Raw genomic sequence first — 26,550 nt, 5'->3', positions numbered from 1 at the left:
GGGTGAAAGTAAGCTCACTGTAGAGCAAGTGAATCTCTGCTGTGAAAGAATCAGCAGACAGGGAGGAAGCAGCTTTCAGGTTGTAGAATCTACTAAGAAGCAATGTCCCTCCAATGTGATTCCCTACTAATCTCCATTTGCCACCAACCAGGCCACAGATGGGGAAGTCACGGCTGTGGAGGAGGCACCGGTAAATGCATGTCCCCCTGGATTCAGGCCCTGGGTACACTTTTGGTTTTTTGGTTTTCTGGTTTTTGTTTTTCCTGTTTGCATTTCTGTGTTTACTCAGCTTTCATTTCAGAAAAGCTACAGCCTGCTTCTGGGGATTGCTTAAGCCTTCTGGGTGTCCTGGTCATTGGTTCGTCCCTCACTGATTAGTCCATCACAATGATCCTTGCTTTCTCTGTAATGAGACCCACCCATGTCATCATACGCGCTCCACGAATCGCCAGCCGTCATGTCTGTGATCACGCTCGGTATAGTTTGTCTCTGCATTTAAAGAGGAAGATGGACAGCTGTCTTCAGCCCTCCTCCTGACCCTCAAAGCCACTACTTTTGCACATTTGGTTTCTGTTCAAGGGGAAAGCCACCCGCTGCTACTCTCTGCCACTTAAAACACACCTTCTTTTCCAGGCCACAAGCAACTAAACCTTTCCAGATGGAGCCTCTTGGGACTCACAGATATTTCTGTCTCTCACTTTTTCACTTTCCCGTGGGCACTGCTGGGAATTTTACAAGCAAACTGCCTAGTGATTTTTAGCAATTGGTCAGCATGACTTCTCCAATCCCTCAGGTTCTGCTCTGGCCTCAGGGCCAGTTATATAAAACTCGTACCACACGGGCAGCCACATCCCCAAATCTTGGCTGCACTGGCTTGCAAAATTCCCAGTTGCTCTGCCTGCTGTAGCTGCACTAGCCCATGCTGTTGTCCTTTTTACCCAGTGACCACTGCTTCCTGTTTTTAGGTCACCGAAGAGGCCTATGTCCCAGTGAGTGACATGAATGGCCTGGGGTTTAAACCTTTCGACTTGGTCATTCCGTTTGCAGTCAGGAAAGGAGAAATCACTGGTAAGCACTGTCGTGAAAGCCATCTCACTCTCAATTAGCTCTCCACAACGGTGCCTGGGAGGTGGTTCCACCTGTCTCCAGGAGACCTGTGGTCCTGATCCCAGCATCCCTGGTTCTTGCTCTAGGGGACCTGTCCTTGAGCCCCTGAGAATGCAGAATGTTCTGTGTATCTATCTGTCTTTGAAGAGGTGTTTCATTTATAACTTGCATTACTTCCTGGAGAGAGCTGGGTGTTCTCTCCCAGCTAAGAACTCCTGTATTTAGAATACCTCTCAACGATCAGATTCCTGTTCCTCCTTTTTTCCTGCCTTCTCTTATTCGTCCACATTTCCAGATATGATATTGACACAGGTCTATAGTACAAAAATTACTTTCTCTGCTACCTCTTTTAATGCCTGCTTCTCTTTGAGTTGATGCTCTGCTAATTCTCCTCTTGTGGTCTTCTTAAGTCCTTCTTCAGCTTCTAATTTGTCAGTACAAAGTAGAAAACCCTTTACTTAAAAATTGCCTGCTGCATTTTGTGGGAGGAAAAGGGTATAAAATAAAGGCAAATACATGACTGTTTTTTTGTCGTGGACCTTGGATGTTTTAGGCAGCAGTGAATGTTCTTGGATCTGAAAACCTTTATCTTGACGGCCACCTGTGCCTTAGGGCTCAGCTTCTATGGGGGAAGTTGCTGGTGGGCTCATTGCCCTGTCTCCCTGTGCTCCAATAGGAGAGGTCCACATGCCTTCTGGGAAGACAGCCACACCTGAGATTGTGGACAACAAGGATGGCACGGTCACTGTCAGATATGCCCCTACTGAGGTCGGGCTTCATGAGATGCACATCAAATACATGGGCAGCCACATCCCTGGTGAGTTGGGCTTGGCACCTTGGTCAGCACACCCCACAGGACTCCAGGGTCCAGGAGCCTGAACTTCTGGGTGGTTTACAGACGTTTAGTCCTTTGCCGTGTGGGAGACAGTTCTCGTGGCAGGTTTGGGAATGCAGTGTTGGCGTCCCTCTGACACCAAACAGCCTATGACCCCAGCAGAGCCAGCTCATTTCCAGAAGGGATGATGCAGCTGAGCGTCCTGGGTCACAGTGTGAGCCCTGAGGTCTGTGATTGTTTGTCTTTGTCACTATGCTGAGTGTAGCCAAAGGGTGAGCTAGGGGAAAACATGAGGCACATTGAGGGACTTTCCAGCCTGGTCCGTAGAACCCTGTGTGGCCTGGGGGTTTGGGGCAGGAGAAGAGGTTGTAAGAAGACAGGCCGCCTTATTGTCACACTGCCCTTGACAAGGGAAGCCAGCTCATGTTTCATGTCCATCAACCAGTACAGTGTTATCCTGTTCTTTTTTAAAAATTGTTTAAATGGTTCTTTATTTTAATATTTGAGTAGGCAACATACACAGTTTAAAAATGATGTGGAGAAAGGTTTTCTTTACACCCATAACCCCCATCTGTCCTGTCCTTGAACCTGACTGTTTATTTTTTATTGTTGGACTGCAGAATATTTTTAAGACACTATAAGCAAATGGGAATACAGATTTTTAATTCTGACCTACATTTTACATAAATAGTAGCATACTCTACATGTTATTCTGTCCTTGTCCCTTTTATTGTAACAGTACATGCAGGAGAACCTTGCACATCTGAATAATAGAGCATCTTTGGGGTGCTCTACCATTTGGGTGAACCATTCGTGTTTAACCATTGCCCCCATTAGAGAACATCTAGGTTCTTCCCCACTTTTTACTATCACTAGTTGTGTTGCAACAAATAGCCTTTCACATCCATCATATCACACTTGCAAAGGCATTGTCTGTGAGATTTAGTTCCCAGGGGAGGAATCGATGGGCACAGATACAGGCATCTAATATGATTTTGTTATATTATGACAAATTGTCCTTCATCAGGTTCTTCCAATTCACACACACACCGGCAATGTAGGAGAGCACCTGCTTTTTCACAGATTTGCCAGTGGATATACTATCAAATTTTTCGCATCTTTGCCAAACTGATAGTATTTTAGTGTTGCTTTATTTGTATTTCTCTTATGAATGAGATTGGGCAATTTTCTATATGTTTGAGTACTATTTGTGTTCCTTTTTCTTGAACTGAACGTTTGTATCCTTGGCCCAGTTTTTCTATTTGGTTATTGGCCTTTGTCATATTAGTTTCTGAGAATAATATGAGTACTGGAGACGTTAGCCTCGCCCTTTATGATAGGAGTTGCAAATATTTCTCCGAGTTTGATGTTTGCTTTAGTTTATGTGTATGTGTGTGTATGATCTTTGTTCAAAGCAAAAATGTATTATCCGTTTCTGTTTAAATATTCTAAAGATGAAAGTGTAAGAGAGAGTAAAAAATGTCTTTCACTCATTTCACTCCTACTTCCTTTGCTGGTGTGTGTATCTTTTCAGATATTTCTTTCTCATGTATATAATTTTGTTCTGTTCCCTTTTAAAAGGAATGGGATAATGGCGTTAGTATTATATAGCAACTTGCCCTTTTCTCTTTTTAATGCAACACATTGTGGATAATCTCTCAAGTTAGCATCTACAGATTTCCCTCATTCTTTTTAGTGACTCAAGAATAGAACAATGTTTATTTAACCAACCCCCTATTGTTGGACGCTGGAGTCTTTTCCCGATTTGCATCTGACCACTGTGGAAGTGGAGGCACTCGCAAAGCCTTGGAATGGGAATGGGTAGGGAGGACCACTGTGGGATAAATTCCACAGTGTGGGCAGGCTTATGGGGCATGGGCAAATGGCCTTCCCAAAAGAACTTGCCAGCTGTGTTCCTTCTTAGAGTGGGTCATTTCTTCACATGCCAAGCTGTTTCCTCCTTATTAGTCAAGTTGAACTGGACTCCTCTGCTTTAGCACCCCAAGTTTGGAGCAGCCTTTGGACTGTTTTTCTTGTATAACATTGAAAAACAATAGTGAACGGGCCCCATTTGTGTCCCAGGATAGTGAGCTTCACCAGAGTGTCATTTTGCCCTCAGCCTCTCTGTAGGAGACACCACACCTGCACTGTTAGGGGAATGTGAAGACGCTGGCTGTTCGAGGTGCGCCCTCCCCCCATCAGTGACTCCCAATTTTGTTTGTGTTCTTTGCAAACACAGAGAGCCCGCTCCAGTTCTACGTGAACTACCCCAACAGTGGGAGTGTTTCTGCATATGGCCCAGGCCTGGTGTATGGAGTGGCCAACAAAACTGCCACCTTCACCATCGTCACCGAGGATGCAGGAGAAGGTACCATGTCATTTATGTGGTTATATGTACTTTCATCTTTCCGTTGGAGAGCCAAGTGGACAGAATTCCAGGTCAGCTTTTAAAAATAAAGCTGTCAGATGGTAGTATTTGTCTTAGCTTTTGATGTAATATGAATGTCTTATGTACAGCTGTTGCTTTGTCTTCTATCCAAAATGGGAATTTTTGAAATCTTTTTGGTTCTGATTGAAATTAGATTCATGTTGTGAAATGTTTTATGTGACTTGCTTAAAATTTAAGTGTTTTAGTTAATGACATTTTTGGTTTTGTTATTTTTGCACATGTCCACGTGTCTGCAGGACCACATTCTAGATAAAGCTCTGCGTGCATACCCGTTGTCTTTGTGGAGATTTAATGTGTGGTTCTGATGTGATTTCCACCAATGGATTCCAGCATCTGACCAGCAGTGATAGTCTGTGTTACTCTCTCCCGCATGTGTGGTTGGCATACAGGGCTCCATCCTTTTCTCGTTCCACACATCTGGAAGAGTAGAGAGGACATCAGGGTTACTTGCAGTAAAGAATTCGGGTGGTGGAGTGCCTTTCTAGTGGGCCTTTCACCTTGTAAATCACTTCGTTTTGGCCTATGCCCCTTGCCTGCAGCTGATGTGGCTTGTGTCAAATTGATGTTCCCGGACTCGAGGCTGCCCTGGTGAATTGTTGTCCCTGTGGAAATGAGGAAACACTCTCTGAAGGCCCTTGTTCCCTGCTTCCATTCACAGGTGGCCTAGACTTGGCTATTGAGGGACCCTCAAAGGCTGAAATCAGCTGCATTGACAACAAAGATGGGACCTGCACAGTGACCTACCTGCCCACGCTGCCAGGCGACTACAGCATTCTGGTCAAGTACAATGACAAGCACATCCCTGGCAGCCCCTTCACAGCCAAGATCACCGGTAGGGTTACCTGGCCTGTCGGGGGAGGTATGGCTGTCCTAACGGCCTCTCTCTCAATCAGATCAGGGCAGCAGGCTAGGCATCTATTTGCATTTAGGTTTCACAGAGACTCACGGGGGAGGAACCGGGGGGTGCAAGACCAACTCTGGATGGACTAAATTCCTCCCTTGGCTGGTAATGCAGGGAAAAAGCAAGCATACCATTTGGAGTGCCCTTATTTTGTGCCAGCCTGACTCCACCATGCAAATAGCAGGCCTTCAGATAGAAGCATTCAGATGATACTTATTGCTTGAATACATGAGCCCAAAGATGCCCTTCAGTATCACCACTAGATAGCTTTTCTCTGCATTTTACAGATGGGAAAACTGAAGCTTGAAGAGATAGTGGCTTAGCCAAGTTCACATCTGGGTATTCTGGGATTCAGATTGAGGTTATCCGATACAAAGCCCTGCTGCTAACCTCTGTTGTGCTTGCTGTGTTCGGATCGTGCTCTCAGTGGGTTATAAAGAAGATGCACAAGTCAAGGTTCTTGCCCTTAAAGTGTTTAGACCTGTCTGTGAAGCAGCTGGTAGTCCTACGTGGAACGTGATGAATGTTTGCCTGAGAAATGCCCAAGGGGATGGCAGGCAGGTGCCTTCCACCAGCAAAGATTCCTTTAAAAAGTGGTTTGTGAGGACTCAAGGCTCCAGATCCTGCCAGCAGCTAGGCTTCCCCGTAACCAGGCATAAGTAGAAATCATTCATTGTTTATTAGGTCCACTCACTGTCTGAGGCACGTTTTTTCACTTAATTTGGGGTAATTAATTCTCTCCTGTTCATCTCTAAATGGCATGTGGAATGAGGGCCTTGGGGAGTTGGGCGACCACATGTAATGGGAGCCGTGTTGGGGGTTGTTTCCCAGATGACAGCAGGCGGTGCTCTCAGGTGAAGTTGGGCTCCGCTGCTGACTTCCTGCTCGACATCAGCGAGACGGACCTCAGCACCCTGACAGCTAGCATTAAAGCTCCGTCTGGCCGTGATGAGCCCTGTCTTCTGAAGAGGCTGCCCAACAATCACATTGGTGAGTCCAAGGCTGCCTTCGTGGCTGGAGCTGGGACATCTTGGGTAGGAGATGGGGATTCCTTCAGTCTTTTCCTGGGAAACTGGTAATACATTGGCGTGTGATACAATAAACCTGCTGGGTCACACGTGAGAAAAAAAGTCCAAGTGCATTTCTGTGTTGTGAGGTTGGCCACGCTCATGGACACTGAGTTGCCAGAAAGTCAGAAAAGAAGTCATATTTCTATTCTTGTGAGCATGTGTCCCTCCCGGTGCCTCTCCTTCATCTCCTTTTCCCCCACCTTATAAACCCCAATCTGTGTCCCGGTCCAGGCATCTCCTTCATCCCCCGGGAGGTAGGCAAACACCTGGTCAGCATCAAGAAGAACGGCAACCACGTGGCCAACAGCCCTGTGTCCATCATGGTGGTCCAGTCTGAGATTGGCGATGCCCGCAGAGCCAAAGTCTATGGCCGCGGCCTGTCAGAAGGCCGGACTTTCGAGATGTCTGAATTCATCGTGGACACGAGGGATGCAGGTCTGTAGGGGTAGTCCCAGGGGACAGGCTCAGAGCTTGCGGGAACTGGCTGCCTTCTGCTCAAGCTGCTTCATCCTTTCATCCTACCAACTCCCTTTTTTTTCCGGGTGTCCTTCAAACTGTCAGTCCTTATAGCTGCATTATTTAAATCCTATGACCACTGGTAAAGTAGGGATCATCTGTGTTTTCTAGATGAAGGAATTGAGGGGTTAACAGCCCACCTGCTTCTGGCATTTGAGCCCAGAGCCACTACAACTCAGAGATCTCTCTTTCATTATGTTCTCCCGCCATCGCTCTCAACTTCCCAGGGTCTCCTGGACTCATCCCAAGCAAATAATGGTGGGCCAGCTGGCCAAGATTGTGTTCCGCTCATGGTACTTTCACGGAGATGATGAGGAATCTCTTCCTGTTTCCTCTTTGAGATGATTCGAATTAGGCTGGTCCTCTCCAAATTACTCCACATCCCAGCGTCTTCATCTTCTGCCTTCTTGAGTGGTGGCCGTAATATTGGTGACTTTTAGACAATGTCGTATTCCTAGGGGAGAGGGCTGCAGAATTTCTAGTCCTGATGGGCTGATGCTCCCTGTTGATTCCTCATGTTGTTGAACTGTTAGATCTGTTGTCTTAGTGGTCTCTGGCTAGATATCCAAGGCAGCTTAAAAATTGAAATTTGTAGGCCTGTGGCTGGCAATAAACCCACGAGTCAATGCATGCTCTCCTTGGAGGCATGTAGGCAGTGCCCTCCCCCGTGGGTTCAGCAGGACAGGTTTCCCGAGAAATGTGTTCTGTGGTCAAAGCCACATTCAGAATGTTACTTCACTACGGGATTTCTCAGTGTCTTTAACCTGCTCCTCTCTCCGGGACTCTCCATCAGGGGCGCCACAATTACTTTCTTTCTGCTCTCTGGAAATAGCAGTTTGAATTTCCAGGGTGAGATGTCTTTTCCACATGCACAAAGTTTCCCCTTCCTGATGAGTTGCTGTCACAACAGCCTTGGGCTACTGTGTTGCAGGTTATGGCGGCATATCTTTGGCCGTGGAAGGCCCCAGCAAAGTGGACATCCAGACAGAGGACCTGGAAGATGGCACCTGCAAGGTCTCCTACTTCCCCACCGTGCCTGGGGTTTACATCGTCTCCACCAAATTCGCTGACGAGCATGTGCCCGGTATGTGCAGTCCCCTGTCTCCTCTCCTCCTAGTGCTTGGGTTTTCTGTAAATTCCATGCCTGGGCTCTGGGCTGCTCACATGGGCCTTCTCGGTTCTTGCAGGGAGCCCATTTACCGTGAAGATCAGTGGGGAGGGGAGAGTCAAGGAGAGCATTACCCGTACCAGTCGGGCCCCGTCTGTGGCCACTGTCGGGAGCATCTGTGACCTGAACCTGAAAATTCCAGGTGAGCATGAGGGGCTCATGGGTCAGGGAAATGGGCTCCATTGGAAAAAAAGTCCAGGCATGATTCAGAAGGTACTACCAAGTTCATTATGGAACTCTTTTTAAAATTTCAATTTATTAATTCACCTTTTTAATACTTATTTTCACAGAGGCTCATCCAGGAAAAATAAATCTGTTTACCTGCTACATTTTTCTTCTTCCAAATGAAAATAGCTTTATTCTATCACCAGGGGGGAAAATGGATACGCTTTTAGATTTTAATTTAGTATTTGTCTAAGAGTATAATGTCAGTGAGAGAATTGGCCCTGCTGATGCCAGTATCTGGAAATACTTAAGCGGTGTCAGCCCAGTCGACTTTTCATGACTAAAATTAGAGCAAGGGCTGTGCTGCAGGCTGGCTGGGTGGGTACATCTAGCCCTTTCGGCTGTGAATGGTTCCACATGGAGCCAAATTAGCCAGTAAATGGCCATAGTCTTCCTGAAATGTCATCCAGATTCTTTATATGAAAAATCCTCCCAAAGAGAGGTGACTGTGAAAGTGAAGGTTTTGAGGCTCTGCTGCCCGGAAGCCGGCATGCACTGTGGAGTTGCACAGATTCTATGGAGATGGAAAATCTAATTGGTCTTCAGATGATAGTCATGTTCTTATTGTGGTTCATGTCTGAGGCACAGAGCTGGACCCCAGATGCCTACAGCCTCATGGACATGTGGGCTCAGTTTCAGATCACACTGGTGCACTTCTCACTCAGTGTATTGCAAGCCTCTTTGGACATCAGAAAATTAGCTTCCACATCATCCTTTTAATGACTATGTAAGACTGACTGCATTTCATGTCGAACACACCACCCTTCATTGGGTTTTCTCATTTCACCTACACTCATTTCCATCCCTCAACTCCTGTAATCAATGCTCTGTGACATCCACCATCGTTTGCCCAAGCTGTTATCACATCGGAGTGGGGCTGCTGGGCTGGTAAGTTTCAAACACCGCTAGGCCTTGGCAGCCTGCCCTCCAGAAAATGAATTGGCGCCTGTTTCTCGGTTTTCTCGCCAGCACTAGGCATTATCTTTTGCTCTCACCTCTGACCAATCTGATGGGAAAATAATGGTATCAATATTCAATTTCATTTCTCTGGTCACTAGTGACAGGGACTGTTTTTATTTGCTTTACATTTCTCATTTTGCAAATTATCTGTTCCTTTGCGTATTTGTGTGATTTGGACAGTTACCCTTTATCTTTAGTCTTTTCTGGCTCTCGACTCCTTTTTACCCTTTTCAATTACTTTGTACCAGATGACTCGGTAAGACTCACTTTTTTCCCCCTCGTTACTGAAATGATCCTCTCTTGTCAGAATGGAGGGTGGCTCACCAGCTTCCAGATGTCCTCGGACCCGGGCTATGTGGGGTGACCCTCTCCTCAACCTCCCTTCCTTTCTCTGTCCTCAGGACTCAAAGTCATGCGCTGCTCAGCCTAGATCCTGTAGGGCTGGAGGGTGCAGTTTCATGTGGCTCTAGGTGATGGCATTATCTGGTCACCCAGCATGTGGCGTGCCTGTCTCCACCACATCAGTGCAGGCACAGTCCTTGGCATGGCATGAGCACCTCGGGTGGAGCAGATGTGGTCTGCTTCCCGGTGTTGGTGACCTGAAGCATCACTTTTCTGAAAGTGTGGCCTCTGGTCTTCGGTTTGCTCAAAGCTTTGCTCCCGCATGGTTTCCCTTTCGCTATTGGGACCGACACGTTCACCTTTTTCTCTAGATGCATTTTGTCGTGTTACCTAAAAGAAATGCCAAGGCTTCTTGACAGTAAGGAATGACAACTCTGGCATTTTCTGCCTTTACCTGCCTATGGAAAGAGCTCCTATAAGCATGATGGATGGCCTACATGTCACATTTTAGCTCAGAAATATCTGTGCTATTGTAGTTTTTATTTATGTGCTTTAACTATCAGCCCAGGCTCTGGTTTGAAACTAATGTGTGGCATTAACTCAGTTCCAACCAGGAAGACTATAAAAGTACTCAGTGCAGCAAGAAGTGTCATTGCCCCTAGGGTGTTCTCTGCACTGGGTGGCTCGAGGATCCTGGCTCTCTATGTGCTGGCCACAGCTGCCCAGGGACTTGAGGGAGACAGAGGGCAGGCATCCAGCCCGAGCACCCCACACCCCCGAGCTGCAACCGCCTTGCCCTCTGCTGCTTGCCCTGCATGTCCTGTTCTGCCTCTGGCCCTTGCTTTAACCCCTCAATCTCCTACTCCCTTTCAGAAATCGATAGCAGTGACATGTCGGCCCACGTCACCAGCCCCTCCGGCCGTGTGACTGAGGCAGAGATTGTGCCCATGGGGAAGAACTCGCACTGTGTCCGATTTGTGCCCCAAGAGATGGGTGTCCACACAGTCAGCGTCAAGTACCGTGGCCAGCATGTGACCGGCAGCCCCTTCCAGTTCACCGTGGGGCCGCTCGGTGAGGGGGGTGCCCACAAGGTTCGAGCAGGAGGCCCTGGCCTGGAGAGAGGAGAAGCTGGGGTCCCAGGTGAGCATTCCAGGCAGGCATTTTACTTGCAATGGAAAAGAGTTGAGCCTGGCCATGAGAGCACCCTGTGTTCTGAAGAGAATGTGTGATTCTGATGGGTGGCAGTAAGGGGCATTCTTTAAAGCAAGGCTTCTCTGACTCAGTACTTTTGGGAATTGCGTGCCTACCCAGAGCTAAACAAGTTTCTTACTGAGGGGCTCTTTTGAGCCTGTAATTAGTTACTGCATGTAAGCCTTAAAGAAGTGGGGAGCAGAATAATGAAGCTGCTTCTAGAGCATCTTGCAGGGCTAACGTTCTGTGGAACACACTAGATTTCTACAAAAGCCATTGTGGGAAGGTCTTATCTTTTTCTAGCTTGGTTTGAGGGTGTTCAAAAGATGCCCAAGATTCTATGAATGTAGTATAGTCATGGATGGGACCTAGGCAACATCAACAGTGCCTTTGCTTGGGTTCTGCTGGGGTTAGGGAAAGAGAAAAGACCTGTCAATAAAAGTAACCCAGCACTGTGGGTTTGGGCAAGAAGAGAGGCCACGGTCAGGCTCAGTCACTAAACAGGTGTTTCTTTGTTTCAGCTGAGTTCAGCATCTGGACCCGGGAAGCAGGTGCAGGGGGCCTCTCCATTGCTGTTGAGGGCCCCAGTAAGGCTGAGATTACATTTGATGACCATAAAAATGGATCATGTGGTGTGTCTTATATTGCCCAAGAGCCTGGTATGTATTCAAGAGCCACATGAGGACATTTTCCTTGTTTGGAGATGGTTAGGTTGTAAACAACAGAAACCCATCGAGCTAGCTCAAGTAAAAGAGGTATTTATCTCTATGGACACGTGGGAGCACTGCCTAGAAATCCAATCACAGGAAATGCAGCCAGGCCTCAAAAGGGCAGGAATTCTTGTTCTCATTGTCATGTTTTGTCCTCCACTGGCCTCTCTGCTTCATGCTTTTGTTCAATTGAATTCTTTCCACTGACCGGCTTCTGTGTCCACCCTCAGCCACTGTCTGCTGTGGCCATCTCAAAAGGGGGACCTCAGCATCTGTGCTCCCTCAGGCAGTAGTCCTTAACCTTTTGTGCCTTGGACACTTTTGGCATCTGAAGCCTGTGGAGACTGTTCTCTGGATGATGATTTGAAATACATAATATAAATTACATTGAATTATAAACAAGTCAATTATATTAAAATATAGTTATCAAAATCTTACAGGAATAAATGTATAACATAGCTATGTGTGCACATCTTCATTAGTACATTAAATTGTGAGATTTAGTGACAGCCTGCTAAACTTAATTTCAAAATAGTGATGAATAGATGTCAAGGTATATGTGAAACTATAAAATGATATGAAAATATCAGTAAACTTTGCTAGTGACAATATCACAAGTACCTTTAATATGCTGCAGTTTCTTGTCAACATTTCTAAAGAAAGGAAATGCCAATTTTCAGCTAGAGGTTGGTGAAAGTAAAGATAATATTTTTTCCATTCAAGTTTCATGGATCTCCTGAGTTCTACACAAAGGCCTTTTAGGGGTCCCTGGGAACTTGTGTTAAGAATTTCTGCCCTTGCCCAACTCAGAAAGCCATGTTGGCCCAGCCCGAGTCAGGCAACCTGCCCTGAACCAATCAGCCATGGCCATGGAGGAGTGGCAGGCTCTCTCAGAAGGCATTTTAGGCCTAGGTAAAGAAGCAGGCTTCTTTTTAAAGCCTTCCTGGAATCTCTGAAACGATGAGACTTTCTTGTCCCCACAGGTAACTACGAGGTGTCTATCAAGTTTAATGATGAGCACATCCCTGAAAGTCCCTACCTGGTGCCAGTCATTGCTCCCTCTGACGACGCCCGCCGTCTCACTGTTATGAGCCTTCAGGTGAGACGCAAGGAAACATCCATCTCCTTGGCCACAGGCCAGCCAGTGAAACCCTGGACTCCTGAGGCTACTTCAATCCCCCTCAGTGCTAAGGGTCTGGTCTTATTTTAACCACAGATATTACCAATTTTAAGGGAGTTTTCCCATGGCAGAGCCAACTCCTCAGACATTTAGGACAGGAGACAGTTGGGGTGAGCAAAAGAGAGCCACAGTCAATAAAACACCTCAGTGTTTGGGGACAAGTTTGTTTTTTAAATATTTATTCAAGAGGAACAAAGGAGGCCTGTTAATAATTGTTAAGTGATAAGGATAGCTTTCAAAAACTAACAGTCAGTCCCATGATGTTTAGCCTGCCGTTGTTGGCTTCTTTTTTCTCAAGAAAGTCAATTGTGTTTTATTTTATTTTAATGATTTATTTATAATTAAGTGCAAAAGGCACTTTGCTAAGAACTTTATCAGTGTGTTAGACCTCATTAAATCCTTATAACAGCCTGGTGAGTAGGTTCCTCTGGACCTTATTTCAAAAATGAAAAACTGAGGTGTAGAGAGGTCATGGCTACTAGGAACGAGCTAGTATGAGGCACGGTGAGGTCTCTGTGGCTCCAGAGCTCGTGGTCTTAACTGCGCTCTCCCCATTCCACCCCCTGGCATTGTGGCAAGTGGCTACACAGTCCAACCTATTAGAATGCCAGGAAGTGAACTTTACTTCCTGTCTTAAACAGGTCACTAAATTCAAGGTTGCATTGGAGCCTTCAGCCAAACTAAGAACCATTGGGAGGGCAATTTTAGGTCTTAGCTCAGGACACTAAAAAATAATTAGGTGTTTGAATCAGGAATAGCAATTCAGTTATTGAACGACACCAGAATCCCATAATAGGATTTCTGGTTAAAGGGGTTTCTAAATAGGCTTCAGCTGCCTCCCACGCAGTTCTTGAAAATCCTGGATTGATTAAAACCCAGTCTCGTATCTCAGATGGGTGATATCATTGGATCTGGCTCATACACTTGGTTTACATTTGAGATTTTAACCTTACCTCAAGGGGAATTGGTACTGCTAATTGTACCAAACATGAGAGAACCTAAACAGAACCCAAGCCAGAATCATAGTCCACTGATTGAAGAGGCCTCATCTGGAGAATACCAAGGGTGCTAACTGGTAACTGTGGTGTAGATGCTTTTCTTGTGTTTCATTTAAAGGCTTCTTAACAGAAGTTCCTTTTGTGGCCAACTCAGCTAAAACCTATGGAGGGAGATAAACCAAGCATTTATTGAGGGCAAAGAGTTGCCTTCATGCATCTCGAAGATTTCTTTCGGATCTTCTGAGGTATTTATCTCCCTCTTGAGGATTTAGTAGCAAGCGGATTCAGGTAATGTAAATGGTTTTGTCCAAAGGGAAGTGGTTTTGAGAAATCCTCTCCAGAAAACTTTTCTGTAGAATCCTCTTATCAGAGTTTGGTTGTAAATACTTAAATAAGTATGCAGCAGGCTGTATATCCATTAAGTTTTTGTAACCAGCTGGTACAGCAGGAGCTATGGACTGGTGCTTCAGGTTTGTCCCATTCTTCTTGAGTCATCTGATGCCTAGTGATATGTAAATTATTTATCAGAGATTTACTGGAGGGCCACCCAGCAACATCTGGTATTGGTTAGAAAAGAGAGGCTTCTGAGACTTGTTAGAAAATTAGAGTTGGCTGGCATTTTTGTGGAGGAGGGGGTGGTGAGAAGGGTTGATCTGGTGATCAGACATCAGACTCCTTAATTTTGAGTTTGGTCTGTGATCCAGTCTGTGACCTCTGCAGTCTAATAGCACGTTACGCAACAATGGAAATGCCCCTACCTCTGCTGTGCGGTACAGTGGCTGCTAGCCACATGTGGCTATTGAGCACTTGAAATGTGGCTAGTGGAAATTTTAATTTTATTTAATTCTAATTGATTTGTATTTAAATATACAGTGTATAAAGTCACATGTGGCTAGTTACTACTAATTTAGGCAGCACAGCTTTAGTGCCTGGCTTCTAAGTTGTGGGCCTTGGACCAGCAGCCTCGGCATCTCCTGGGAACTTATTAGAATCTTAGAATCTCAGGCCCCATCCCAGACCCCTGAATCAGAATGTGCATTTTAACAAGACCCCAGGAGCTTCAGTTGCACATTAAGTGTGAACCCTGCTGCTTTAGAGTTACCCACTGAGTGGCTGTCCAACCAAGCTTACATCAAAACTGCTGACTTGTAAAATGTTGCTGTTCAGGATTGGCTGATCTTAAAATATCTTAAGCACCTAAATTTCTAATCCCTTCCTCTCAGAGAGGCTCCAGTTTCCAAGACAAAGCATGGAGAGTGAAACTGATCCAGTGAATAGCGAAATTTATACTTTTCCCTTTTGTTTTTCAGGGGTACAGACAATTTCGAAATGCATATTAATATTTAACAATAAGCCAACATTTCTGAGCCTTTCTATGTATGGGTGAGGGGCCCTGTGTTGAGTGCTTTGAATGTATAACTTCATTTTATCCTCACAGCAGCTCTGTAAGGTGATTTGGTTATTGTGCCCATTTTGCACATAGGGAGACTGAGATGGAAAGAAGTTAATAAACACTTAGTTATATAGTCACAAATGGGAGTAACCCAGGTCCTGCTGATCCTTAATCACTGCGCAGTACTGACCGCCTCCCTTGTATGTGTAGCCCTTTACGAGTTTATTAAAAGTTCTCTCTATTCCTACCTTTGTGATAAAAAATGTTCTTATTGCATGCATGGTTTTGTCGGCTGCTGGGCTTCTCCTAAAAGTGGGGATTGGGGTGGGGGTGGAGGCTTATTCTTTTTTTGATACTGATTTTTCTGGCCTGTTTGGGATGCTGAAACTAGTCCTGATGACTGCGATGTCTCGAGTCTCCAAGCCCAGTACCCATCTCTTTCATCCTAAATCAAAATGGTTTGGTACAAGACCATGCAGATGTGTATGTGTGTCTGCTTTCTTTATTTAATGCTAGAAATGTGGGGTGACTCACCTGCTCTTCTGTCGTTAGATGTTATGTAGATAAACATGCTGAGCCTGTTTGCATGAGACTGGAGTCCCAGGTCGGGTCAGTGTGTGCTGCTGAGCAGGAACCCCGAGGGGGCCTGTAACCTTCTCTAATGTATTAAATTCTCAGGAATCGGGATTAAAGGTTAACCAGCCAGCCTCCTTTGCTATAAGGTTGAATGGGGCAAAAGGAAAGATTGATGCAAAGGTGCACAGCCCTTCTGGAGCCGTGGAAGAATGCCATGTGTCTGAGCTGGAGCCAGGTAAGCCTGAGGCCCAGTGTGCAGGTCCCAGCACCAGCACCGCCCCAGGAAATTTTCTGCAAACATGTACTCTGACGGAGGACTAATTGGCCTCAGTGAGCCTTCGGATTCCCTTTGCCGTTGTTGCCAGACATCGTTTATAAGTTAGGGTATAAATATTGGCAGGAACAGGGAAACACTTTTCTTTTTTTCTCCTTCTCTTCATACAGCTTTATTTTGTTGTTTTTCAGATTCCTTTTATATTATAGTCATTGTGATTGTCTCTCATTTTAATAATCTTACAGATTTTTATTACATTGTTGACCTTATGATGTGAATACACTTTGAATCTCCTTTACTCTGAGGGAAAGATCAGTTGGCAGTCACCTGTAAATAAAAGCAGAGTGGCAAGCTGATGCTCCCAGAGTGGTTCATTTGAGAAAACCATATTAATCAGCAGTTTGGAACTGGAGAGGAGGGACTGATGGCAGAGAACTATAACACTTGGTGACTAGTTGACCATAAGAAATGCAAGTGAATTAAGAAAGGTTACGTGTTGTTTGGTGATTGGGTAGAAAGGTGCTGATGCACTTAGCAAAGCTGCAGGAACAGCCAGCCATGGGTGGGTGAGGGCTGGCCAAGGCTCTCTAAGGGCTTCTGGGGAGTTTCGAAGTCTCCCAGCTATCTAAATGAGGAAGTTTACTACATCTCTACAGCTAGTGGGGTTTAGCCAACAAGTGAGGTTTGGTGTCCGAGACCACCAGTGTGCCACAGTCAGGATCCTATTGGTTGCAAATTATAGAACACCCAACCGAAACCAACTCATACAATAAAGGGTCTGTAAATTCACATAACTAGAAATTTCAGGCTCTCAGGTGGGCTTCAAGCAACAATTTAATTCAGCCATTTAGCTATGTCCTCTAAGGCTCCAAATATCTCTGCTCTTCTGTTTTGTGGACCTCACTCTGAGACTGGCCTTCCTCTTGGTGACAAGATGGCAGCGGCAGCCCTAGATCTCCCATTGAGAACTAGGGCTGCTGCTACCACGCCAATCGAGAGAGACAGCCTCTCCTCAGGAATCTTTCTCAGAAGTCTAAGATGCTCCTTGTCCAGAGGCCTCCAGCAACCTACCTTCCTAGCTCATTGAATGCAGAACATACAGGCCCATTCCTCACTCACTACCTGTGGCTAAATGCCACGTGCTGATCAATGGTTTAGGGAAAGAGGGGTCTCTCCTCCCCATTAGCTTGATCTAGTCAAGGACTATACCTGGATGTGGGGGTGGGGTCACCTTCCCCTTTAAGAGAGGAGGGGCAGGCACCCAGCTACGGACTATTGAGGGAAGTCCAGTGTTAAAGGGTATGGGGCGGGCATCTGTGTGTACATAGGTGTTCACCTCTGGAGAGAGTACCAGAAGAGAAAGAAAAGAACGTTTGGGTGGAGCTTTGGGGAACAAAAAATCTAAGGAGGGTGAAAGGGTGTAAGGAGCCAAGGAGAGGCTGAGACTGACTAGAGAGGGAGGAGGAGAACATGCCGTCTGCATCCCAGGTGGGAGTTCTTCAAGAGGAAGGAGTGGGCAGGTGGTGCACAGTGGACATTCTGGGTGTCCATTTCAGTTAACAGATTACCTTGCCACCTGCTATGACACAAATTCACAGTGAAAACCTGGCTTTACTCTGTGAGGCAGTAGCTAGCTTGGAACTTAGCTAAGGGGCATTAACCCCAGTTGGAACAACTTTCCCCCCTTCAAGTGGCCAAGTAGGGAGACTTTGTGAGAAGTGAGCTTTTCATAAAGGAAGTGTTATGCATCAGAGACCGCAGAAGATAAAACAGAACTCGAGATTTAGTTGCAATTTCCAAAAGGCTGACGGAGAACACACGAGTAGGCCCATCTGGTTTTAAAATCCAACATATCAGGTGCTAGGCTTCCAGTAGAACCGTGGTCTTATTAAAGATTTAAAATTGGCTGTGTCACATTGGTTTCCTGTCCTTTGTCCTTACCTAACTCAACGGTGTCCATTTGCCTGGTTTTACCCTGTGCCTTTGCTTACTCTCCTAGATAAATATGCTGTTCGCTTCATCCCCCACGAGAATGGTGTCCACACGATCGATGTCAAGTTCAATGGGAGTCACGTAGTTGGAAGCCCCTTCAAAGTGCGTGTTGGGGAGCCTGGACAAGCAGGGAACCCGGCCCTGGTGTCTGCCTATGGCTCAGGGCTTGAGGGGGGCACCACAGGTAACATACTACTTCCACCTCTCATCTTTAACCAAGCCAGCTCCAGGGCAGAGCCAGATGGCAGTCTTCAAGCCTTGTATACATTGTTCCCAGGGGCACTGGGCTAATGTACAATTCGGAGGCTATCATTGCTATTTGTTATGCTTCTGCCGTTTTCCCTCACTAAGTTCCTTGACTTTAGGCCGGGATGCTGATTGTGAGAGAGTATGGCATAGAGTCATGCATTTCGAGGGTTTCTTTGCCTGCACAGAATTCGTGAGCACATAATGGGCCTCCTGGGAGGTCCCTTACCTGTTAGTGCCTTTAGTGGTCCCTGGGCTACTAGAAACTCATTGAATTGGCAGTAAGACCTGTCACAGTCAGTCTCCTTCTTTCTCCTTTTATTTGCTATTATAATGGAGGAGAGAAAAGACTAAAACATTTGAAGAATTCTGAAGTTTTGGGGCTTGTTACAATTTATTTTTAACCTTTGCCACAAATGAGACACATTTGATTGTGAAAATACAGGCAGCAAGAGTATATAAAGTGAAACTTACTCCATCTGGTCCAGGAGAAGACATGGCTAACAGCTCAGGCCCTTCTGATTGTCTCTCTGTCAGTGTTCATTCTTGGTCACTTGGTCGCTTAGCTAGTTGGTTCATTAGAAAGGTAGACACATAACTGTAGTTTTGCTTTTATTTTACCAAAGTTATCGTAGTGCACATATTGTTGTACAACCTCCTGTTTTCACTTGACAATTTTAAAGAACTCTCCACATCAAAACATACAGATCTACTCCCCTTGTAATGGCTGCAGTTAGTGTTAAGACTGTGAACCTACAGGTGGGCATCAGGTGGTGTCCAGTGCGTCACCATTATAGAGAGTGCCGGGGTGGGAAGCTTGTCCAATTATGCTTCTCTGCAGGCCAAGTCCACAGGCATGGGCTCGCTGGGATGCAGCTTGCATGTGGGTGTTACTTTGGACCCTTGGTAAGGCAGCCCAGTCCCAGTTTCTTGAATCCCTTGTGTACTCGTATTCTGCTCTTAGTCTCCCCCTGATGCAGTGAGTGGGACAGAGCAGACCCACTTCCCCTTGGGCGAAGGTGATGAGTGGCTCTGGTTACCTGGGGAGTGAGTGTCCTAAGTGGCCTAGGGGCCTTGCCCAGGTGCATGAGTGACTTCACCAGCTGGTATGCCACCCTGGGACTCTGGCCAAACAGGAGCCTCAATAAAACCACCCACGGGGATGGCATGAGTGCCTCCAGACTCCCCAGGCCCATCTGGCTCCACACTGAACTCTAGGCCCCTTGTAAAAGGCACGGTATGGGCGATATCCATTTTACAGATGAGGAAAGTAACACTCAGAAAGGCTGAGTCACTCCCCAAAGCTTACCTAGCTGGGAGACAGCAGAACCAGGAATCAGTCCCGGTCCACAGCCTTAGAGCCTGTGCCTTTAACCCCTGAGTTTTGCTGCCTCCCAGGATCAGTGACTATACTCCCTGGCCCACTTTGTGGAGGGTCCTAAACCAGGACCTCTGTCCTCCCAGCTGCCCTGGAATGGTTCCCAGGCAGTAGTGTCCGCATTTGGCCCCTGGCAAGCTGCTCGCTATCAAAGCCCAGGTGGGGTCCTCCTGGCGCTTAAAGCCATAGCAGGCCTTGGTCCAGGGCCCACAGCAGCCACTGCGGTCTCCTGCAGCTGCCAGCAGCCACCTCACCATCCTGCTGGGTCACACCTGCTGTGCCTGGGGCCTCTCGAGCTTCCTCTTGGCTGTTAGCAGGCCTTCTCAGGAGCTCTGGTTTCAGGCTGTGCCTTGCAAGCACTGGACACTGCTGAGAGGAGGAGCTGGTCTTGCAGGGAGACTCCCGACCAGCAGGGAGAGGCACAGAGAGCACGCCTGTTTCAAACCCTGTGTAAATATTGCTCTTGTCAAGGGGAAGGTGTCTTGTTTTTCTAGCCCTCCTGCTCCCAAGGCTTTTCCCAAATATCCATCCCAAGATTACACAGCTGCAGTGTGCATGGAATGAAAAGGTATCTGTGCTCAGCTGTTGGAGGGCCTGGCATCCTGACCTTTGGAACAAAGCAAACGTCCCTGTGTTTTTGTGGTGGACTTGCTGTATCTCTTGGCTTAAGCTTTAAATGATCCATTCTGCAGGTTTTAGAGCAGGGGCATGTGGAGAATTTGGGGTGGAACTCTGCTGCAGAGGTGTCAGAGGTCAGAAGTTAGACCAAGGAGTTCCAGACTCTGGGTTGGAAGAGCCGATTTCCTGATGAAATGCTCCAGGAACCCCAGTGCGCCTGAGGCATCACATAAGAGCTTCATCCCCTCCAGTAGGGCTGCATTAAGCATGCATTACATTCACAGGAACTCAGCCGTACACACGTGGGCCCGAGATGTTTGGGGCGTCATCGTGGTTCGAGCTGGAGGCAGTGGTGAGAGGGACTCCTGTGCTTTCTTTCTCTAGTCTTTCTCTCAGGCAAGTGCATTAGCTCCACACTAGAAAACCTTATGTTTAAACCCCCATTCTGCCATTCTCTATCTGTGGGACTTGGGGCAAGTCATCTGATCTCACTGGGCCTCCGCTCCCCTCCTGTAAAATGGCAGCTGTGAGGGAGCCCCCGCGGTGGGCTGCTCCACTGTAGCTCTTGTCCTGTAATGCCTTGTTTCCCTTTTGCTGTCTCATCTTCCCTCCTTTTCCGGGCCCTCACAGTCAGGATGAACAGATTTTTCTCAGGAATGGAGCAGCTTGTTTAAAAGGGTGGGGCTTCCTTCCATGGCAGCCAGGTCTTTCCATCTTCACTTTAAAAATATCTTTCCATATTGTCTGTCTTGCAGCTACTTCCTGGAAATGCTGACCCTTTTTCTTCACCACCCCACCCTTCCCACCCTTCCCACACAGCCAGCTTCAGCAGCTGCTGCCAGAGAGGCTTCTAGGCTGCACAGTTTAGATACAAGGTTGAAATAGTGGGGTGGGTGTGGGGGGCAGGGGGTTCTGGGACAAGAGCTTCAGGAGCTTCCAGAAACAGCTGGGTTGTGTTTGGGGGTTGCATGATAGCAGCCCCTTTGTTTTATTGATAACCAGAACAATAATTCTTTCTCTGGTCTAGGAGCTATAATTAAACCAAAATAGTTCCCAGCTAGGGCGGGTCCAGGGCTGTGGAGAAGGCACAGCCCTGCATGGGGATGCTATGCCAAGGACACCCCCATAGAGGGCACTGTAGCAGACGTATTGCTGGTATCTCGGCCCCCCCCAATGGCCCTCACTGACACCACGCCCCACTCTGGACTGGAAAGAGGGCTGAGGGAAAGGGGCTCAGGCAGGAATGCCGCCACAGTCAGCAGTTGGCACTCTCTTTTGGCCTCGCTTTCTTTTTGTCGCAAGACAGCTGCCTGTGCCAGAGGCCCTCATGGGCTGGGCGAGAGGTTGGGTGTACTGGGGCTACAGTTTGGGCATCGGAGGCAGCCACACTGTCCATCCAGTGGCCAAGAGGTGGGCCTGGGCTCCGGAGCTCCGCAGACTTGTGCAGATCCCAGCTCTACCACTTTACAGTTTGTAACTCTGACCAGCAAGTGACTGAACCTCCCTGAGCCTCAGTGTCATTTATTAAAGAGGAATCACTGGGTACGTAAAATGATGCTTAGCACAGGATCTGGAGCCTTACTGCCACAAGTGGTGCACAGTTAGCTGCGGCTGCTGTATAGGTCCTGTTCTTGTTGCTTGTATTCACGGCAAGCAAGATGCAGCCTGGCAGATCCTGGCAGCAGCGCCAGCTTCCAGCATGGTGTCTGGGGCAAGGAGCCTGAGGAGGAAGGAGGCGGCACTCGGCCTCCTTGGCTTCTCCAAGTCCTTAGAGGATAAAGGAAAGGTCAAAGGGGCCCACGCCTCCCATTTCCCTGGAGGCAGAGCTGGACTCTGGCAGCTGAAGCCATACTTTGGGTTCACAGTGACCACCCAGGCTTCTCCCCCTCGGCCACGGCTCATGCCTAGGGGAGAGAACAGGGTGTCCAGGCGGTTGGTGCCAGTGGGCGAGATGTCGGCCACACTACAGCCTGGGCCTCGGAAAAGGAGTTACCACCCCCGGGGCCTGAGGTTCTCTGTGCCAGGAGCGCAGAGTTAGTCCTGGCGGGTCCCCATGCCTCGAAGGGGACCTCTCTGTGAGGGAACCTGTGCAGCTTCCCTGCCCCTCCCCCCCTGCTTCAATGCCTCAGGGATAGTTCCCGAACCTCACCGCCTCATCCCTGTAAACCATCCGTGGGACACTTACTTCCTCTTTCTTTATCCCAGGTATCCAGTCTGAATTTTTCATCAACACCACCCGAGCAGGGCCAGGGACATTATCTGTCACCATTGAAGGCCCATCAAAGGTTAAAATGGATTGCCAGGAAACCCCGGAAGGGTACAAAGTCATGTACACCCCCATGGCCCCTGGAAACTACCTGATCGGTGTCAAATATGGCGGGCCCAACCACATCGTGGGCAGTCCTTTCAAGGCCAAGGTGACAGGTAACCAAACACCTTGGAAATACATCTTCCAAGATTCTCAGTGAAGCTGTTTGATAGTAGAAACCATGGATGATTTTAGTTATGTTGAATCTACTTTGCATCTTGATTGTAAAGAAATGGTAGGATGTGTCAGAGCGGGCTGCCTTTTCAAAACTTGCAAAACAAGTAGCAGAAGTTGAGAAAGCTTAGGTGTTAGATGGTGTCTGTCTCTAACAGAAGAGAAGAAATGTTTGCATATTTGGAATCTCATGTATTTGTTTAGGTCATGTTGAAAAATCACCTCATTTCTCATCCTCATTTTAAAAACAATCAAAAGGTCTGTATTAAATTTACAAAAATGTGCCTCCTTCAGAACACTGGAAAAAATCCCAAACAGTAAAACCATCTCACGGCCCCAACCTAGGTAACCGCCATAAATACAGTGGTGAGTTCCTTCCACATGCCTCTTTCTGCTTGGTTCACTGTTACATAAGTAGTTACAAGTTCATTGCAGAAAAATCAAAAATTCAGATGGAAAAATTATCCTTTCACATGCAGAGAGAATCATATTTGATGTATTGTTTGTTATATGCTCTCCCAAATCTCCACACTGCTTATACACAGAGTCCTTTATCAAGTAAATGGAAAGATGTGGTTTCTACGGGGTGACACGTGGTTCTGTGGGAGGGATTTCTTGGCCTTGTCAGCCAAGGCCAGACTCGTCCATTTGCCCAGAAAACCAGAACCTAGTTGTGTGGGGAGAGACCCCAGGAGGTTTAGAAGACATTATGGGTGTGAGATGGGGAAGTGGTAGCATTTCGCTCCAGGTGTTAAAGTGACATGTGGCTTATGGGTGAAGGTATTCAGGCGCGGGGGCACTTGCCTCCTCCAGCTGAGAGGTCTGCTTGTTCTAGCTGTTCACACCTGCCTCCCTCCCTTCCATGTCCTAGGCCAGCGTCTGGTCAGCCCTGGCTTGACCAATGAGACCTCATCCATCCTGGTAGAGTCAGTGACCAGATCGTCAACAGAAACCTGCTACAGCGCCATCCCCAAGTCATCCTCAGATGCCAGCAAGGTGACCTCTAAGGGGGCAGGGCTCGTGAAGGCTTTCGTGGGCCAGAAGAGCTCCTTCCTGGTGGACTGCAGCAAAGCCGGTAGGCAGTCTGGCTCTGCCCGAGGGTGGGGGGTGGAGGGTAGCTTAGCACCCACCGTATACTATGGTCTTCCCTGCTGTAGTCTGCAGTACCCACCCACCCATGTAACCCAGCTATTTGCAAGTAGACCTGTTTATTACCATATTCCGCATTTAGTGTTTTTAAATGATTTTCCTTTTGTCTCTTGATTTTTTTCAAATGACTTCAAGGTGGATAGGAGAGGTGGCGTTATCTCCATTACCGATGACAAACTGAATCAATAACTTGGCCACTTCTCTGCCACTTCTCTTCTCTTGCTTCAAATTTAATTGCACTTTGAACTTAGGTATTTATTTGGGAGTCCATGGTTAGTTACCTGGGTTCTAGCATCCAGTACATCTGGGCTAGAAACCAGGCTCCACCACTTATGGATCCCCTGACCCCGTCCGTTCGTCCCTCCCTCCCTTTGTTCCTTCCTTCCTTTCTTTCCTCCTTCCCTCCTTCCTTCCCATTTGACCTTTGAAAAGTTACTAAATCTCTTTCTAAAAGTCAGTTTCCTCTTATCTAAAATGGAAATGAAAATAGTACCTTCTATAAGGTTCTTACAAGAGTAACTGAGATCACAATAATCAATACCTACGTTAATAGCCCCTTGCTATGTGCAAAGGATTTCACATGTAATAAATCCTCTAAACCTCACAATGAGTCCATGGGGTCATTGCTAGTGTCATTCCATTTACAGATAAGGAAGCTAAGAAAGAGAGAAGTGAAGTCCCATGTCCAAGGTCACCCAGCTAGGACGTGGCAGGGCAGAGATTTGAACCTGTACTGTCAGGCTCTATGAGTAACCATGCTCTCCCACCTTTCAGGTCCCCGGCATTATCATAGATGCTGGTGTCATTCCTTTAGCTCTCACATCCCCTCCTTTTCCTTTGCTTTCTGGGATGCATCCTCATGGAATAATCACCTTCCTCTGCCGCCCAGGTTCCAACATGCTGCTGATCGGGGTCCACGGTCCCACCACCCCCTGCGAAGAGGTCTCCATGAAGCATGTGGGCAACCAACAGTACAACGTCACGTATGTCGTCAAAGAGAAGGGGGATTATGTTCTGGCTGTGAAGTGGGGAGAGGAACACATCCCCGGCAGCCCCTTCCACGTCACGGTGCCTTAAGAGAGTTCTCGTCAAATCCTGGGAGGAGTTCTGGTGGTTGCTTTTGTTGCTTGTTTGTAACTTGTTTTATACCATGTCCTCCAGCCTGTTTGTGGGTCTGAAATCCCATTCCAAAAACATTGCCATTCTAAAGTGCCTTCGTAAAGAATTCCTAGACTTGACTCTTTAGGGATGTGTTGGGGACTGTTAAGAAACGCAAACTTATCAAATGGGCTGAGCAAATTAGAATCTGTGGCACAGATCACTCCCTGCAGACAGACCGAGAGCACTGGCAAGGCCGATGTTCTTAAAAAGTGAAATTGGCTACCAATTTATGAAACAAGACTGGGAGGGAGGAAGGGCAGGGAAAAAGAGGAGACCTAGTTTTAGGTTGTCATTTAGAAAAGAAGATGGCTTAAAACCAGCTTCATTTCTTCCAGGGCCCATGTTACATAAGAAAAGGCTGTTATTATTAGGTGGACAGCATTGTTTTAACACTAATTACCATCCCCGCCCCAGTCTGCCCCATCTTTCAAGGGGCAGAGTCTAAGCAGTGGCAAACAGGCCTGAATGGCTTCCTGCTGCGTCTTCCCTCATTCTGCTGATTATTTTCTGGCAAAGTCAGAATGGGTGACCATCTTGGCCAGCCATGTTTTCGCTCTTGTTTTTAAAGTCTGTTTCAGTCGGTGGGTCTGAGGAAATTCTGCAGTGGTAAGCAGCGCCCCCCCAACTCACCAAAGATCCCTTTTTTCTAACCGAAACTAGCCCTTGTTCTTAACACATGTTCCAGCCATTTGTCAGTCTGATGAGCCGTACCGGCATGTTGAAAGTGACGGCAGGGGTGTCTTTGTTAGCAGAGGCCTTCTCATAACATATCACTCCACACCCATCCCATTCTGTCTTGATGGTCACGTTTTCTGGGAAATAATTTGGATAGGAAAATGAAATTCCTGCCGACCTTTGGCCTGAAAATCAGGGAATCGGTAAAGGGGTGAGAATGACAGCAGTTGCTTGGTGGCCCTTTACTTTTGGGCAGAAATAGTAAGCTACGTAGCTGGTGGTAGCTGTGTATTTGGCCTTGACCATGTCATCTGAGGCTGTTTAGAAAGCAGTATACAGGTGCAAAATTCTAAAAATGGGGTGTAAGGCCTTTTGCATGCCTTCCTACAGACCTGCTTTGGAATAAAGTTAAAGCGTTCCTGGACGCTGACTGCAGGGCCCAGGTGTGTAGTGTCTTTGAGGCAGGCAGACTCTTCTGATTTGCTGCTTAGTCCTGAGGAAGTGGCACTGTTGTTGGGAGTGCCTCTGTGAATAGGACAGGGGACGAGCTGGGCGACCTTCACCAAAGTGTCGCAGCTGGGGGTGAGCGCTGGCCAGAGCCCACCATCAGAAACTGGAGCGGCCTGAGGCCTTATAGGAAGGGGCACAGGCCTCGTAAACTGGGACGTGGAAGCGAAACTGGAATCAAATGCCAACTGTAAATTGTATCTCATAACTTATTAAATAAAACGTTTGTTCCTTAAAGCTGCCCTGGTGCTCTTGGATGTCACTTCTAAATAAATGGTTTGAATCTTTGACCAGCTCTTCAAACCCTTGGCTGAAAGGACACGGATTCACAATGAGTTTTGACCATGAACCTTGCCTCTTTATGCAGAGGGAGGCCTTGCTTCTCCGTGAGCCTCAGTGGGAGTTTATCCAGATAGGGCCAGCGCGAGGGTGAGGGACATTGGGAAG

General features: G+C 47.2%; 1 protein-coding gene across 4 annotated transcripts in view; it reads left to right on the top strand.

Annotated features, from left to right (window-relative positions):
• The window catches only part of FLNB (filamin B), a 131,119-nt gene extending 104,775 nt beyond the window's left edge, over nucleotides 1–26,344 (top strand). For 2 of the 4 annotated variants that reach the window (XM_016131572.2, XM_016131577.2), the window contains 17 exons: nucleotides 152–223; nucleotides 966–1,068; nucleotides 1,784–1,924; nucleotides 4,182–4,310; nucleotides 5,050–5,223; nucleotides 6,124–6,282; nucleotides 6,594–6,797; nucleotides 7,810–7,962; nucleotides 8,066–8,188; nucleotides 10,447–10,713; nucleotides 11,286–11,423; nucleotides 12,458–12,573; nucleotides 15,724–15,856; nucleotides 17,895–18,071; nucleotides 22,335–22,553; nucleotides 23,483–23,686; nucleotides 24,650–26,344. In XM_016131572.2, coding sequence (XP_015987058.2) covers nucleotides 152–223; nucleotides 966–1,068; nucleotides 1,784–1,924; nucleotides 4,182–4,310; nucleotides 5,050–5,223; nucleotides 6,124–6,282; nucleotides 6,594–6,797; nucleotides 7,810–7,962; nucleotides 8,066–8,188; nucleotides 10,447–10,713; nucleotides 11,286–11,423; nucleotides 12,458–12,573; nucleotides 15,724–15,856; nucleotides 17,895–18,071; nucleotides 22,335–22,553; nucleotides 23,483–23,686; nucleotides 24,650–24,837 — 2,700 coding nt within the window. In that variant the 3' untranslated portion in view covers nucleotides 24,838–26,344. The remainder of the gene's footprint in view (nucleotides 1–151; nucleotides 224–965; nucleotides 1,069–1,783; nucleotides 1,925–4,181; nucleotides 4,311–5,049; nucleotides 5,224–6,123; nucleotides 6,283–6,593; nucleotides 6,798–7,809; nucleotides 7,963–8,065; nucleotides 8,189–10,446; nucleotides 10,714–11,285; nucleotides 11,424–12,457; nucleotides 12,574–15,723; nucleotides 15,857–17,894; nucleotides 18,072–22,334; nucleotides 22,554–23,482; nucleotides 23,687–24,649) is intronic. The other 2 variants (XM_016131578.2, XM_016131579.2) reach the window with 2 other exon arrangements.
• Nucleotides 26,345–26,550: the final 206 nt, after the last annotated feature.

Source organism: Rousettus aegyptiacus, unplaced genomic scaffold, assembly GCF_014176215.1.
Source record: "Rousettus aegyptiacus isolate mRouAeg1 unplaced genomic scaffold, mRouAeg1.p scaffold_m13_p_4, whole genome shotgun sequence".
NCBI lineage: Eukaryota > Metazoa > Chordata > Mammalia > Chiroptera > Pteropodidae > Rousettus > Rousettus aegyptiacus.
The sequence above is the reverse complement of the archived record's forward strand: the minus strand, read 5'-3'. Positions and strand labels throughout refer to the sequence as shown.